Source organism: Poeciliopsis prolifica, unplaced genomic scaffold, assembly GCF_027474105.1.
Source record: "Poeciliopsis prolifica strain line A6 unplaced genomic scaffold, Auburn_PproV2 SCAFFOLD005, whole genome shotgun sequence".
Taxonomy (NCBI): Eukaryota; Metazoa; Chordata; class Actinopteri; order Cyprinodontiformes; family Poeciliidae; genus Poeciliopsis; species Poeciliopsis prolifica.
The window spans coordinates 15,417,176-15,433,733 of NW_026562380.1; the positions used below are offsets into that span (position 1 = coordinate 15,417,176).

General features: G+C 39.3%; 1 protein-coding gene across 2 annotated transcripts in view; it reads left to right on the forward strand.

The window, feature by feature from the left end:
* kcnh1a (potassium voltage-gated channel, subfamily H (eag-related), member 1a) overlaps window positions 1–16,084 on the forward strand; it is a 65,259-nt gene extending 49,175 nt beyond the window's left edge. For both annotated transcript variants that reach the window (XM_055029473.1, XM_055029472.1), the window contains 2 exons: window positions 2,361–2,557; window positions 9,358–16,084. In XM_055029473.1, the coding sequence (XP_054885448.1) occupies window positions 2,361–2,557; window positions 9,358–10,227 (1,067 nt within the window). In that variant the 3' untranslated portion in view covers window positions 10,228–16,084. The remainder of the gene's footprint in view (window positions 1–2,360; window positions 2,558–9,357) is intronic.
* Window positions 16,085–16,558: the final 474 nt, after the last annotated feature.

Genomic DNA, 16,558 nt, shown 5'->3' on the forward strand with positions numbered 1-16,558 from the left:
GAACTCTTGACTGTGATGTTTCGCTTAATGTTAAGCCATATTCCAAGTTAGTTACTCTGCTAAACATTTCTTTAAACAAATCAGGGACATCTAGAGAGTACTTACTAAGCTCATATCTGCAATGGAGTATATTACGGCAAGTGAAATAATGCATTTCTTCTTGACATCTAAAAGGAGAAGTTGTCAAAGTGATCATTTTGCATAGGTGTTGATTTGCTTCGATCTCATTAAATTGTTTCTTTCTAAAGCTTTGATGAAGATACTGTTTGTATTATTTATCTCAGAAGCTCATTAGCTTAAAAAACCCGTCAGCGACAATACAAAAAAATTGGCTCCTATGTTTTTTCATGATTACAAGAAAACATTTTTGAAGCAATGTTCCTAATCTTGCTTTCCGTTTTTCTGCTGTAGCACTTTGTAAACTGTCACAGACTGCAGCGAAAACTGAGCTGCTCCAGGATCACTTTCTGCTGAGTGATGATTCAGGATTTGGACTAGAATTTGTTTGCTCCAGTCTGATACACAATCCTCTCTGCTGCACTTTGTGACCAATCTGACATTTTCAGTCTCAACAACAGTCAGCCTCATTACTTATTCTGGATCCATGGGCGCTTTTTTTTTTTTTTTCAACGATTTATCCCAATGAATGCATGAAGTGCAGAGGCAAAGGAGCAGAGAAAGATGCTAATGGCTTCAATTTTATACAATTTAATATAGTTATGTCATTACTGCAAAGTTTTCTTTGAAAATTGTCAACAGATTGGGTTTCTAAAGACAGATATTTCTTTCTCTGAGACATTGCTTTAGGATTTTCCCTTCTTTTTTGAGCAGAACGCCACAATGAAAAACTCCTTCTAGGGTTTGGATCGATCCCCGTGTCACACACTCCTGACAGTGACATGTCCTGGGCGCATGGCTGGGTCCAGTTTGTATTGATTTTTTTAGAAAGCTCTGCCAATTTGTAGCTGGTTTGATATCATCTGTGAAATAAGGATCTTTAGGCGTCGACATCAGTGGCTGCTCAACATTAACTAATGAAGAGGATTAAAAATGTGGACCTTCATTCACATGGCTTAAAAAAGTTTCTCGTTAACCAAACAGAGTTATTCTCAAAAACATGTGATATTTGTAAGCAAATATCAGAGGATATTCTTGGTATCAGAGAGGATTAGTCACTAGGAGCCAATATATCTTTATTCCTGGTCTAAACATAATGTTGAAGTGATGCCTCTTGTTTTTCACACATGTTGAGCCGTTTAATAATAGTTCTGAGCATGAGTCACAACCGGCAGCAGAGCGCGCACGTATTCATTTAACTTCTCTATTAAATCAACCTTTATAAAAGAGACTAATCTATAATTCATAGTCATTTTCAGAATTAATAAATAACTTACTTGATCTCATTATTGAGCAGCTGTAGGCCTGTTATCAGAGCGATCCACAACTTGCTTCATTTTAAAAGTTCTTCTAAAACCGGAGACTTTTCTTTTTGCTCTTTTGCGATGTCATTTAATAAAAGACATGTTTTTATAAATTTAAACAAAAGACAAACCGGTTTTATTGAGGCTCAGTCATTTATTAGCTTAAACACACTGAGTTAAAAGTCTTTGAGGTAAAGCAGCCATTTGAGCAGCGTATGTTTACACAGGCAGATTATATGAATCTGAAAAAACAAACAAATCGTTTGACATGTTGTTGTCTACAGTAAATGTCATGGTGGTGCAGCAGGTACAAGTTATTGGAAATAACGTGTTGATCTATTAAAAAAATGGCAAGCTGCTTCAACATGCAGTGAAGTAGTAACCTTGAGATATAATAGGAATCAAGTCTAACGGTACATAAGAAAAACAAAAATGTGAGATAGATGAAATGTAATTCAGTCATAAAACTGGTTATTAGTCACTTTTTCTTTTTTAGGCTATTTTTTGAAACAACAACTTGCTAAAAGTATTTATCTGCTTTGATTTTTTTTCACACAGAAAAAAAATTGTGAGGTGAAACTAAAATGAACAAAGCTTTATAAGACTTTTTACAAGTAAAAACTATGAGTGTGCATTGAGCCCCATTTACTCTGAAACCTCTAAATAGATACATTATTTGCTGGCATTTCTGGTATTGAACTTGTGGGCAGGACAAAAAAATATACTTGAGGCATTTAACTTTTTAAATTTAAAAAGTTAAATCAGAGAGTGACCCTGCAGCCTAAATTTGTTCTCATAAAAGATAGACCGCATAACCAAATTGTAAAACATTCCTTCAATAATTTCATACTACAGTCGACCCTTTTTTAGATTCGTCAGACATTTAGCTTTTGTCTTTGTTAAACCACGTTTCAATGTAACTTCTCTGTGTCTTTGCAGGTAAAGGAGATGTGTTTGGGGACGTTTTCTGGAAGGAGGTGACTCTGGCTCAGGCCTGCGCGAACGTCAGAGCGCTGACCTACTGCGACCTCCACGTCATTAAGCGCGACGCCCTGCAGAAGGTCCTGGAGTTCTACACGGCGTTCGCCAACCACTTCTCCAGGAACCTGCTGCTCACTTACAACCTGAGAAAAAGGGTGAGTGACCCTGCAGACGTCAACGCGAGCAAAACACTCAATTATTCAGAAAGATTTTGCAAACAACCATTTTAAATAAAATTGTTAATCCCTCTGGTATTTTTTTCTTCTCACTGGAAGTATGGTAGTAAGTATGGAAGTATGGTAACATTTTGGAGTGGCCAGAGTAATGACTTGAATTTGGTGGAGAATCTGTGATGGAAACTAAACATTAGGGTGATGGCACAAAGGCTTTTCATTGCCAAAAATAACTTCTCAAATTGCCAGTAAAAACATCCAAAAAGCTGCTCCACAAATTAAGAAAGGGTAAGATTTATTGCTGCAAACTCAATTTATGTTTTTCTTCTCTTCTTGTCTTCAGACAGAGTTATATTTTTAAAAAGTTTAAAACAATCGAAACTGTGATAAATAAAACAGGGCGAGGGGTCAAACCTGTCTTGGCACCAGAAAGTGAGGAACTGTTGGGAAACTGCAGCATTCGTAGGGCTTTTCAGACATCTTTACCAGGGGTGTATTTTCATTACTCCAGGGGGCGACTCGGCAGAGTTCTCAACAAAATCATTAAGACAACAAGTGTTTCTATAAAGAAAAGTCAGGAGACTTTAATCTCTAATTCAGTTTCAGTCATATCAAAGGATGAGGTTGAATCTGTTCTAGCAAATTGACTGCAGGTCTGGATGGTGAATTACATTCAGTAAATTAATCAGTGATGACTTTCCAGAGAGCCAAATATTTTTATGTGTCGACCCACCTTAGGTTCACATAAGAACATGCAAATAACTACAGCTATAAATTAGAGAGCGCCTCTCTAATACAAGCCGTCAGACAGAGCACAGTTGGCGTCTCTCCTCATATGGGCTGACAGTTTTAATGGTTATCCCTGCTCTCACAGGGACTGTGAGCACAACAAAGGTAAGATGAATGTTGCAGAAACACATGCAGACATGGGAGGGAGCAGGTTGGGGGAAAAATACAAATGGTGTTTGGCAACAAGGGGAAAAAACCTTGATAGACCAGATAGAGCCTCAAAGAAGAATGCCTTAAACAGAAACATACTGAAAAATAGGCAGATGACCCCAGAACAGAGTGTGCAGAGCTGCTTATTGAGTGCAGTGTGATGCACTGGATAACCATCATCATCATAATCATCATTTATTGCCCCACATAAGAAGCAGGTACATCAGAAATTGCAGTACATTGATAAAAAGAAAAAGAAGAACAAACAGGAGTATCAGAGTAAACCTTGAGGACATTTGTCATCGCAAAGCCCCAACATTTAAAATCAAAAATTAGAGAATATTGTTGGTTGTATGAGACATCCTGACCAGGTCATAAAAATATACAACCAAACATGTGTCAGTGTTGATATGCCAGCATACTTTTAATACAGAAATGACTTTTTTATATCTGATTTGATGTATTTTGGGGAGATAAAATTGATTCATGTAAAGGATTTCCACTGAAACAAAGTCACTGTACAGAGTGATGTACGTTGGACAGAAACCCAGTTCTGTAAATGTAGAAGTATTTCAACCTTTTCCCAACATAAATGCTTGATTTTGAAGAACATAATTTCTGAGGGTTTACTTATTCTAAGAATTTTAAAATGTAACATCATCTGGGTCTGTACAGTTTCAATGAACCACAGCATGAAAGCAAAACTACAAAAGGCTACTAAATCAAGTAGAAAAACCGGGGTTTGTTTCACCCGCAGACCTCATGCTGCAAAAGAGTTACCTCTATAAGCAGAGGTAACTCTTTTGGGAAACTTGTTGTCAGGATCCTTTTTTCAGGACAAACCGTGGAAGAATCAGTAGTAATAATCCACAATCCGATACTCAGTGGTCAGGGAAACAATAAAAGTCATTAACATGGCAGGTAAATTGAAAACACAATCCATGAAGCAGCACTCAGAGTCCAGGTGCATAAAATGAAGGGTCAGAGTTACTCACAATACAGACAAGAAGCATTCAAAGACTACAATTTAAGGTGTTGGTCAGGAGGCAGAAAAAGGTCATTGACATGAATGGGGACATGGACAGCTGGAAGGACGACAAAGATGACGACAGACAATCTCGCACTGAGTGCAGAGCAGCAGCACAGGTGGAAGGGATCAGCAGCCAACAGTAGCAGGAGGGTCAGAGCAAAAGAGCAGCACGAAACATGGCAGGAACACAGAAATCATGACAGGATATCAAGATAAGAGACAGCAACACAGATGAGCAATCGCAACTGAGCCGCAGGCTAATAGCCTCCATGCTAGTAGTTCATTCACTACTTAAAGGTAAATTATTGAGCGCATTATTTCAAAAGGCTAACATTTCTACATTTTAATACAAATTCTTTGCCACTGGTTTTGTGTGACATTCTAATTATCTAAGAAAGGGATGTTTTAACTTTTCATCATCTGTGAGCCATAATCACCAAACATTTTAGTTTTCAATTTGTGTGAAATAAACTAACATGTTTCCATTTTTTGTAATTAAAAAGTTTCTGTGAAATTCAAATTTATTGAGATGCACCTCGATCTGTCCTCGTCCTGCCAGGAAGCCTGGCAGCCTCTCTGAGGAGGCAGCCAGCCCCTTGACACTCAGCACCTGTGTGGTTGTAGATGTCTCCTATACAGGAGATAAAAACACAGCACTTAATTTACTAAAAGGAGGTCCTACAACTAAGGACCTTGTTTCAGCACATCCAGCTTTATTTTCTTCATCTATCCTTTATGTGACAGGACAAAAAAAACAAAAAGAAAAGAAAGATGCTGCTCCACAGTCACAGCTTTGCATCTGCTGTGGGGGGAAAAGATACTCAGAGGAGCGCCGAACGTGGCAGCTCTGCTCAAGTGGAGGACAGGAGGGGAGACATGTGAGAGCGTCGCTAACAGTTCATCAGAAGAGACACCTACACACACACCCACACACACGCACCAAGAAACAGGTTAGACTGTTCTTTGAGTTGGTCCCAGGATTTTATGCCCAGTTAACAAAAGTTTAAATCTATTATTCCCTTAACATGTAAATGTGCAGCAAGCTACTTTTCATTTTTAGAGAAGCAACCATTGTTGTTATATCTGAACAACCAAAGTGAATTCTTCATAATAAGCTCATCTCCCCAACTGAAAACAGAATAAAATCAATATGGATTCTGATCCTAATCCTTTGTGAGTGGAAAATGTCTCCACCTAACATAGTATATTCACTGGAGGTTCGACTAGAACTATTCTTTTCTCAGCAGCGACTTGAAAGCATGCAGGGTATTTAGGCTGTCAGAACAAACAGATCATAAGAAAAGGACTACAGGGCACAGAGAGATAAAATAGCTGCTGGTTTTGGTGAAACAATGAGTTCACTGCTCTATGTTCACACAGCAAATTATTTATCGCTGCTGCATTAAATGTCAAGCCAAGCAGTTTTTCAGAAAGGGTGGGAATATTTAGTACTTTTATATATTATGCACTTTTGGCATAATTATTAGTTTTATTTTAAATATCCAGGAGGATATGTGGTTTTCTGTTGCTTTTTTAAGCTTCACTACTGTAGAAATGCTGTCATAAATTTATTGAATAACCTTGTGTTGGTGTAGATTCTCAGACATCCAGGGCATCAGAGACCTGACCACTTCACCTGAGGGCAATTGAGCTTCTTCTCTTGTTTCATAAAGACTTTTCACCACTCATCTAAACGGTTTCTCCAGTTCCCATTCAGCACCCAGGAAGCCATATAAAATAGAGCTAAAATGTTTACAAGAAAAATAAGAGGAAGTCCATTTGTCTCCTTCCCCTTGTGCACTGACAACCTTGGATTAAGATACTTGCTCTCACTTTTGGTGAAGCTGTTTGAGCTTGTTAGTTAGTTTTAAATGTAAAAAAGTCAACCACCTTACCAGCTGGATCTGTCTAATTAAAAAGACACGTTGTCCTTTCTATAAATAATAGTTCACTTGATTTTCACATAGAAAATCTGCAAACATAACCACTAAGCTAGCTCTTGTCAGACACTTAAGCTGGTTTATACCAAGCTTATTAGAGAACATGCATCATATAACACCCAGGTGTAACAATTTACAATTTATTAAAGCTACTCTTAAATCCTTATCTCATATATAAACGGCTGTGATCCACAGTTGACGCGTAGCTACCAATCATTACGGTCAGCCTGTCCAGGAGAGTGTTAGTGCAAGATTGAATTGCCTGTGTATAAAAAAGTAATCTCATCTGCTGCATCAGAGTCACTGTTCATCGGTGTGTTTCCTAAATGTACACTGCAGGGGAAACTGTTTTCAGAGAGATGGATTGAGGGATTTAGATTAATACTCTGCTCCTATAGTGCTTGTGAGAATTGCCTCCTTTAAGCATACAAGATAAAAGACCAGCAATTACATGCAGTCCAGGTACCAGTTTTAAGACCAGCTCGACTTTAAGAACAAAGAAATGGAACTGTCTTACTTTTCGGGAGAAATAGATGTTGTTCAAAATGCTATGAAAAAAACAAGGACTTAGTGAGAAAACTGGGATTTACTTTCTGGCACTGTGTTTGATGATAAGCGGAGGTATAAAGAAGAAGAAAAGCCAGCATAAGCTTTTGAGAGTCAATCGTGACTCTCAAAAATGCTAAACTAGTTCCAATGGACTGATGGTACACAACATTGAATTCAAGTATGAGAACAGCGTGTTATTATGGAGGTATAGCAAGGAAAGTATTAAGGCATTGCATCTAAAGCTGCACCCTTTAAACAAATGGACAACCAGAGTTTTGTTCCCTTCCTTTAAATGTTTTTGTAATTCTGTGACTATTTACTGAGCCAGGACTTGTTTTAAACAGTGGTAGAAGCTCTGCCATCTGTAGAAAAGGTTTCCTAAATATCATGTTTTGATTCTGTTTTCTGCTTTGTACAAAATATCAAAGAACTGCTGTGAAATATTCTATGTTTGGCTGTGCTAAGAAGATTAATATATTCCAGTCAGCAGATATTGGTCATAGCTTAGTTTTGTACAAAAACCAGGGAAAACATCATTATGCGTTCACTCCTTTGTGGGTTTTTATATGAATGAGCTGAAGTGTTTTTTAGTGGCTTGGTGAGTTCAAATTTTCTGGTTGGTAAGTTTGATTATAGTAGCATGGGACACTATGCTAGTGACATGCCAAGGATACTAATAAAAAACTCTCATATTTGCAACTTAAAAGTTGTTTCTCCCTGGTAAAGGCATTTCTGCCTTCATGTTTTTTTTTCAAATAAATGAAAAACTTAGCTAATTTTAGTAACATGCTAATGTTTGTTTTTTTTTTGTTCTGTTTTGTCTTTTAAAAAAAAATCTTGCTAGTGATCTTAATCTTTTGCCGACAAACTCAAAGTACAAATCTGACTGGAAGAACATTTTATTTCTTGCTAAGTCTTTGAATCTGTGTGCACTGCTAAGCGGTAGACAAATCCCTGCAGCGTGCTCTCCTTATTTCCATTCCTGGAAGCTGGCAGTAGTGGCAGTGGACAGGTTGTTGGCTCCAGCTACACCAGCATCAATGTGGTATTCTGCTCATTTTGGCTGGCTCCATCATTTTTGAAGCTTTCAGCCACATTGCATATCACCCAGCCTTCTTCTGCATGCCGCCTTTTCTCGGGTGGAGCTGCTTCTGCTTTTCTTCACATGCGGCAGCTGTTTTGATGTCGTTTGCTACATCGCTGTATCATTTTACATAATAGGTGCTCTGTGACACAGTTGATAAAGTTGTGATGTTAAATGAACAGAGTCTGCATTGAAGTTTGTAAAGATGACGTAATTACGTTTCTTATCTCCTCCTTCCATTAGAACCCGTTTTTAGTCAAAAGCATGCAAGATTACTGTAAGTGTCTTGAAAGATGCAGTAGCAGCCAGTCGCCCGGTGCGCTCACTGTGTATTCTTGCCAAAGGCTTGATGTGAACTTTCTGTGTCTCTTATGGGAAATGTTTTCTTGAGGAGTGACATTTACAACATGCGCACACTTTGAAATGTTGACAGTTTTCCTGACAAATCTCTACAGTCAGCACGGGTCTTCAAACCGACGTCTTGTTTTTGTTCCCCCTCTCCTTGAAGAAACATGGTTTACTTTAAGATAGAGCCGTGTGAAAAATACACAATATTTACACAGATTTTTCTCGCTTTGTTACGTCACAAGAAAATGTTACTGTCTTTTATTTGGATTTTATGCAAAACAGGAAGAAAATCCATAAAACTCCAAAGCTGAAAAGTGTTCCATGCACTTATATGAAGCCTGTTTACTCTGATACTCCCAAATAAATTCAGGGAAACCAAGTGGATTGTTGTAAATCCAGCAGCTCTTTGAAGGTCTCAGAGGCGTGTTAGAGAACATCAGTGAACAGAGAGCATCATGAAAATATCAAATTTAGAAGAAATGTCTGCCTGAGCTTGAGCCAATTTGAAAACAGCGGGCAAAACCTTCTGTAGACGTGCACAGCTGGTGTAGATGCTTTGACATTTGAAATTTCCTCCATTTTGTTCAACTTTACCGTCTGTACGCTTAGCGCAGCCTACCGATACACTTCCTAAAAAAAAAAGGAAGTGTATCGATATTGCCTTTCAATATTTCACAGTAAATATAGACGTGAGCAGAGTGACATTATTTTTTGGTTTATGGCTAGCATAAGGCCTAATAAAAAAATGTTTATATGGTCCAAGTGTGGAAATTATACCGGGAAAAAACAAAGAAGAAAAATCCCCATGAAAGAACAGAATTCCTTTCGTCTGGTCCAAACCTTTATCAACCAGACGTACATGATGCCTAACACTCTGTAACTTCTGTCGCAGATTGTCTTCCGGAAGATCAGCGATGTGAAGCGTGAGGAGGAGGAGCGGCAGCGTCGTAAGAACGAAGCGCCTCTGAACCTGCCTCCGGATCATCCGGTACGGAAACTCTTCCAGCGCTTCCGGCAGCAGAAGGAAGCCCGCATGGCAACCCAGAAACAGGAACTCAACGAACAGGACGTCGAGAAGGGCCCAGTTTACGTGGACGTGTCGATGGTGAAAGCTCCTGTTACGACTACCAGCATCGTCACGGTGACAGAAAGCCCAGCAACACCGTCCTCCTCCGCCCCTTCACCGTCAACACCAACCAGCTGCCCCCCCACGGACAAGGCAAAGCTGCAGGTGCCTTCAGCAGTTGCTCTGGCGGCGTGCCGACCCACAGAACCGGTCAAAGTCAAAGGCTGGGGCCGCTTCAAGGAGTCCATGACCAAAGCCGACAACTGGAACAAGGTGGCCAAAGCCGAGTCCATGGAGACTTTACCCGAGAGGACCACCGAGCGTGAGCCGCACACCACCCTCAAGAAGACGGATTCGTGCGACAGCGGGATCACCAAAAGTGACCTACGCCTGGACAAAGTGGGCGAGTTCCGCATGACTCCTCAGGACCGCAGTCCCGCCCAGCCTCCCGAAACCAGGCATGCCTTCTACCCCATCCCGGAGCAGACTCTCCAGGCCTCGCTTCAGGAGCTCAAGATGGAGCTGAAGGAGGACATCAAGAACCTGGGTGCGCGAATGTCCGGCCTGGAGGCGCAGCTCGCCGAAGTGCTCACACTCCTCAGAGCCAGAAAGTCCAGCACCGGCTCGGAGCAGCCACTTTTTGACATTTCGAGGCCTACCTCGCCGGAACTGGACAAGGAGGACATTTTTTCATGAGGAACAGAAGCGGTTGTCAGGTTAATGGCAGTCCGTGAGCTCAGCTGGAATCCAGTAACGTTGAGGTTGCTTGGATAGCTGAGGCGGCGCACGGCACTCCATCCGCAATAGGCGCGGTCTGAGAGACCCACCGACCTTAACACAAGGTGTGCCTGCTGGTTAACGCGGTTACGGTGTGTTCGTAGCACTCAACGCTTGAAGGTTATGTAACAAATGACAGAAAAATGTTTGTACATAATTTATTTTTCCACTGTGCCATGTTGGGGGGATAGAAAAAAAATGCTTAGTTCGACTTTATCTCTGAACTTACTGCAGAGTCGTAACTGTTGGGAAGCCCCAATGGAGGCAGCATGACCCGCTGGTTTGTTATTGAATCATTCGTATGAAACGCTTTGCATGTCATATAAAATAGATGTGTGCCCCGTTACATATTTGATTAATTGAGGCTGCACAGCGAGTCGTTTGCATTATTTCAGTCAGAAAGAGCCGACTCCGTCCAGATGTTAGAACAATTTCGCTGTAATTTTCTCAGCCGCATCTCTTATTAAAATCTGCCGGGATCGTTATGAATTATACAACAGATAACTCTGGCCGGGGCAATCCGATTTTCCCCCTCCCCCAAAAAAGGAAAAAACATTCTTGAGCAGAAATTACAACATCATTTGCATAAAGCACTAATGGATGTGCTAGATAGAAAATGTATTTAAATGCTAACCAGTGAGCCTGCAGTGAGGAAGTTATCCATCTTTGCTGAAGTCTAGCATTTGCTAATCTCATCTGGGAGCGCTGCGGCCATATACATGATGCACTGTTGTGTGAAAGTTATGCGTTTTTTGTTTTTTTTTTGTTTTTACCTTTGGGGATGTGTTGGGTAATCTGATAATGCAAACTGCAGCGTTTGTTGCGGCTCCGCACCTTACCTTCTTTTGGAAACCTCATGAGCCTAGAAAAGGAATGCCCACTGGGACGATGTTTCTAAAATAATATGTGCTAATGTGTATTTATCGAAGAATAGGCTGACATAATGTCGCATAAAACCACTGGGTAATCTGCATCTGATAATAGTAACCTGCCATTACATAACAGTGTCACAGACTCAACTCCCTGCTGCAGTGCATGATGCATTTCGTTTCCAACTCCAGTACTTCTGCATGATTCTTATTTTTATATTTTTTTAAATCCTTTTTTTTATAAAAAGAAAAAAAGAACATGACATTGGGTTGCAGCTCAATAGTTCAAATTCTCTTGCTGGGAAAAACAAAGGATTATTTTACAGAAAAATGTTCATCATTCTCATAAATGGAGGCAAAGCCTTCAGTTTCTGAGCATAAATACTCCAGGTCAATGCAGAAAAAAAACATCTTGAATGAAAATACACTCAAAGACATTTACTTCTAGAATAGTGATATATTTTCACTCTAGTGTTGTTTCTGTGTTGCTTTAAAGTGCACATTTATTTATTTATTTAGCTCAGTTTTTGTCAATTAACCCATCAGCGGCTCACAAAGTCTTTAGGTCATTATCTGGCTTTCTCAGATTTCGATTTCATTTCAACTGAACATTTTAAAATGTGACACGGGATGCAGCAAAAAACATCAATAACCAATTTGCCACTAATCTGATGCAAATTGGTAAATGTTTATTTAACATTTACTTATATGTTTATATTTAATATGAAAAAAACCCTCATGTACATATCTGACACATCGTTGACTGTGAGAAGTCTGCAGATTGCACTACAAAATTGATTCTTCTTTTATTTTACTTTGAGCCTATAATAGTCACTATATTTTTGGGCGACATTGTTATTGAAAAGTTATTGATTTCAATAACTCAGTTCACTAAGTGAAACATATTACTTCAATAAGTGACGCACCTCGATGATTTAAGCCTTTATTTCTACTAATTATGATGAAAAAACACGTTTCAGAATAAAATATTACATGAGAGCAATAAGATGACGTTTTAAATACATAAAAGTGGGCTTAATGTTTAATACCTGCTTAAAGGTTATTTTTAAAAGCCAATTGTTTTATTCTGACAAATGACCGTCATCAGAAAAACACATATTCTAATATGTTCAATATAAAGGTACATGGGTATTTAAAATATTTTACTGCATTCCATAATTACAAGAAATTGAAAACAACTATTGTAGTTCTTGAATATTGGAAATGTAAAAATAAACAAGGACAAAGATAAAATGTTCAGGTCAGAAGAGAAATATTCACCAAATGCAGCCAAGAAGGACTGAATAAAAAGATTGAGCTAAAGCTTTATTCAAAACCTTTTAATAATTGGCAAATGGATGAGAGTTAAAAATTTATTGGGAAATATGTTGAATTTTTAACCATTCCTGTCATTTTTTGGCGCAAATTAAAACCCAAAATAGATGCTCTATAATTTATGGCTAAACAGAATTGCATCACACAGTCCAGTCATTTTGAGCCAATTTAAAATGTACAGTTTGCTGAATCTAAAATTACAGCTAAAGTAATTTTCTGTGACTAAAATAAGCAATTCTCTGTAATATTTACTGTCTAGATGAACATTCAATATTCCCTGCATGTTTTTGTTTTTTTTCTTCCCCTATTTAAGGAGCTGCAAGGCGAGCTGAAATGGACTCAGCGGAGGGAAAAGCCACGCTTCGGTTCCGTTGTCTCCATTTTCATTAAATATTAAGCTCGCATAAATAAACGGGGATGTCTTCACAGAAGGGAGAACTTGTTTTGGTTTGGTGCCAGGTTTTTTTTTTTTTTTCTTTCTGCTTCTACAAGCGATTGGGTTGCTGGGTAGAAGAAAAACCCAAGACGCAGGCGCCTTCAAACCACAAACATGCTGATCACGTTTAAGGATGGCGATCAAAGGGAGATCAGTCGGCTAATTTAAATACTTTGAGGATAAGAATATGTAGAAGAAGATCAAAATGTGATCAAAACCATTTCTGACATATCCTAAACCATTTAATAACCTCATTACATGTGAATTTATCACAGGCTTTTCTTTTGACAGATCTGACGGATTCCAGGGGAAACTACGGAGGATGTTTCTGATGCGCAGAATTTTAGTTGATGATACACAGGTGATAAATGTAGTAAAGAAATATTAATAACACATAGATAATAATAACAAAACTATTCATAACCGTTCAAATAAAGTATTTTATTTCTTTTTTTTATGCGATGGGACAACAGAAAGTAGCGCAAAAAAAAATGAAGTGGAAGGAAAAACTTTGAAAAGTTTTTTTTTAACTTTTCACCACAAATACAGCAAATCAAACCAAATCCTCTACCTACGTTTCCTCTGCGTTATGTTTCAACCAGACACTTTTGTCCCCCCATATCTCTTCTAAAATAAATCCTGATCAATCAGATTAGGTGGAGAACACCCAGTCTGTTCCCCCGTGGGAATTGGATTTAGGTCGGGACTTTGACTATGCCATCCTAACTTATGAATATAGCTTAAAACCCACTTTGTCGCAGCTGTGGCTTTAGGATGGTTTTCATGATGTTTAAGTGTTTTAGGTTTCCAAAAGTTTTTCCTTCAGGGATTGCGCCTCATTTAGCTCCATCCATGTTCTCATTAAAGGCTTCCCCACAGCATTATGCTGCCATTGCCAAATTTCACCATGGAGATGGTGTGTTCAGGGTTAGTGCTTTGCATGGACGTTGCAATGTGTAAATAGTTGTTGCTTTCTCTCTGTTTTCTTCCATGAAGGCCAAACTTGGGATACAGTTCAATAACCCAGCCCTGCTTCTCCATAACACGATGTTCTCTAAATTAGGCAGCTCCTCTAAAGTATTTGCTTTGGATTTTATTTGTGGTAATCAGAGTAAAGAGGAAAATGTGAAAACAATTCCTAACCTTCCCACCACTTCATTGTCACGCACCACTTTGTGCTGCTCTGCCAAATAAAACCCCAATCAAAGCGAAGTGAACTTCCTGTTTCTAACATGACTCTTGTCGGGGTGTGGCAGCTTTTTGTGCATCGTGTTTGGCGAGAACACGCACGGCGGCACTTTGTCCATCTGTTTTTAAAGAACAGGTGTGCATCAGGAACAGCTGAGTTTGGAATGTGAGGCTGATTGACGGCGGCGCACGGCAGCGTTAGAGGCTTATTTTCTGCCCGCTCTGGTCAAATTGCTTTAAGAAAATGAAACCCGACTAAACGCTCTCGGAGCCGATGGATTGAGACAGGAATGTAATCTCAATCCATCTGACTAATTACTGCTGCCGAAAATGCAGAAACGGCAGATTGGAGGCATTACTTGTTGCAGGTTTTAATATAAATTGAAAGAAATTGAAAACAACTATTGTGCAGTTGAAACAAAGTCATATTATTATTACTATTATTTAAATTGTTTCCGTGGCGGTGGCCGCCTTCACACTTTGACTCGTTTGGATTAATTAACACTCATTTAGTTTCTCAGCTAAACGCGTTTGGCCGTCCCACAGACTCGACTCCCACACATTAGGGATTCACTCTTGGTGTTCCAGCAGCACTCGCTGTATTGACCCCTGACACGAACATCTTACTATGCAACCACTCCTGACTAACAGCCCCTGACTATAGCCAGGCTATTATTTCCCCTCTGCTTCCAGCCGGAGTGATGAGCTCCGGCGTTGGACTTCCAGGACTAAAGTCTTTCAAACGTGTCCTGATTTTTCACCTTCTGACGGAAGGAAGCTTGTTTTATATATATATACACACATATAAAAAACTAATTTTCTCAAGCTGATATGACATGATTTCATTGAGCATGTGAAACGGTTTTAACGGCAGTGATTGTAAATGAGATGTTTTTTTTTTTTTTTGTGATGAGAGGATTTTGAGTCTCACAATGACAGCTTTAAGATGAAAACCCCGAGTCAGGGGGTCGAAACTGTATATCTTTGAATGTTAGAACTTGAAATGAAAACATGAACTTTTATGAACATTAAGGAGGCGATGTTTTCCCTCTTTTCTTTGTCCTGAACCAGCTGAGAGCCTATTTATTTTTTACAAGATGTTTCTCTTGTACTTTGAAAAAGGAAAAAAAAAATGTGAAAGATATTCTTTACACTTGTTTTGTTTCACCACTGACACAGATGAATGAAATGGTTTGTGAACTTTTTCTCTTATATTATCACTTTGACTGTATTTTCATGTTATGTTAGTAGGACACTGGCATTTTGCTTCTGTCGGATTCTAATGAAATCGCGTCGTTTTTAATTGTAAAACTAGCATTTGGTTTTTAGCTGAAAACTCGAGATTGCGTCACTATTTAGAGTCTAAAAAAGCCCGGAAACAGATTGTGGGGGCCGGGGGAGTCATCTCCTGCACTCTTGTTTGAAGGCCATAAATATTTGACAATTCAGATCCTTAAAAGCAATATGTAGCTCTGCGCTTTGACATTTAGACACACACCTTGTGATGGAAATGCTTAAACTACTGCACTAACCCATCTCATCGACCCTCACGTTACCTTGGAGAAGCATGCAAACTCGTGCCTTTGTATTAATGTTCCCCCCTCTAAGCCCCGACTCCTTTTCCAGCCTGCAGACAGAAAAGCGGCGTTCATGATCCATATTACTGTCGCTCCACTGAAATCATTTGAACAAAGATCTATTTTTGTGGTCAGCTCTAGAAAGCTGCCAAAAAAGAAGAAGAAGATACGGATATAAACATATGCACAAGTTATAAAGCAATGATAGGATTCTATATAAAGAGCAAAGTCTGAGTTTGGTGTATGTATTATGCACATGCCTCTATGTTAACACGTCCTGTGTTGGGAGATGTACTATTTCAAGCACAATGGGAGCTCTTTGTTATGAAATGTGACATACTGTGCTCTTCATAATAAATATTTTATACATACTGGATCCTTTCTCTCTGCCTCGCCCCCCGCCTGCCCCCACAAGGCGAATCACGCGAGGCGTGTCGTTCTGTTTTTGGCTCCACCGCTGACGGTAAACACTAATCTTTAAGACGCTGTAGCCGAGCAGGTGTATTCTTCAGCGTGAGCTTCTTATGTCAGATAAACCTCGCGGTTTTGCGCTCATTTAAGAGGATTCTTGGCTGACCCTCGGCTCGCCTTGATCCAACTTACTGCCACAGACGTGATAATCCCGCAGAAAGAAAATCAGCTAATGGAAACGGGCCGAGCTTCTTTACAGGAGAGTTCATTTTAAAACACAAATCAAATTAATTGCTTGCAAATCATGTTAGAAAAACACGTTCGACTTAAATCCCAGGAAGTCATGAAACTATCTTGATTAAATAGTTTGAACAGCTTAGAGATTGTGTATTTAGGGTCGGAATGATGTTTTCTTATTGATGGAGATTTCTAGC